The sequence below is a fragment of the Pterocles gutturalis genome, unplaced genomic scaffold, assembly GCF_000699245.1.
Source record: "Pterocles gutturalis isolate BGI_N339 unplaced genomic scaffold, ASM69924v1 scaffold50866, whole genome shotgun sequence".
NCBI classification, from domain to species: domain Eukaryota; kingdom Metazoa; phylum Chordata; class Aves; order Pterocliformes; family Pteroclidae; genus Pterocles; species Pterocles gutturalis.
In genome coordinates, this window is record NW_010099681.1 from 9,710 (window position 1) to 10,386 (window position 677).

General features: G+C 42.8%; 1 protein-coding gene across 1 annotated transcript in view; it reads right to left on the reverse strand.

Moving 5' to 3' along the window:
• The window catches only part of LOC104464224, a 3,804-nt gene extending 3,638 nt beyond the window's left edge, over positions 1-166 (reverse strand). Inside the window, exon 1 of the mRNA XM_010076874.1 lies at positions 36-166. Coding sequence (XP_010075176.1) covers positions 36-166 — 131 coding nt within the window. The remainder of the gene's footprint in view (positions 1-35) is intronic.
• Positions 167-677: the final 511 nt, after the last annotated feature.

A 677-nucleotide genomic window follows, 5' to 3' on the forward strand; every position in this document is an offset into this window, starting at 1 on the left:
GGGAGGACAGAAAGAGTATTAATGCACCGTGATACCTGATATTAAACTCCATTTGCTCTGTGGTGTCTGGAATTGTTTGGAGGTTACTGTAGGTTTCCTCTTCTGGTGCTCCATTGGGGTAGCTGGAGAGGACAAAGTGCCTGGGGATTCTCCTCGTTTGAGACATCTTATTCTGCAGTGAGTCTGGAAAGACAACCCCACGGCTTCTTGTAACACAAGGTCTCTTCAGTTTAGATGGAAATTGTTTAAAGTGCTCTTAAAGTTACCGTTTTTTACTTTTCCAGTCAGAACGTGAGCGTTGGTAAGATAACTATTTTGAGAGTGGTTAAAGGAAAGTTTCAGTGACCCAACAGATGTACAGCAATTCAAACATGCAGCATTTAGATGGCTGCTGCTTCACAGTGGCTCAAAACAGCCTAGAAATTGGAAAATCTAGATAAATATAGCTAGTGCAGGTAAGTATAGCTTCTCAGTAGTTTCACTTAGTGCAAGATGCTTTCCTGTGCTGTTTGCAGTGACGTGCCTGGTATTAAATCACTCCAACCGATGGAGATCCCCAGGCAGCAAAGTACCTAAAACAGACAACTTGAACAGGTTTTCCTAGGTCTTTAATTTAGGTCTGAGTTTATGCATCTTCTTCAGCTGGAGGCCACCACCATGGAAATTACAAGCAGCTC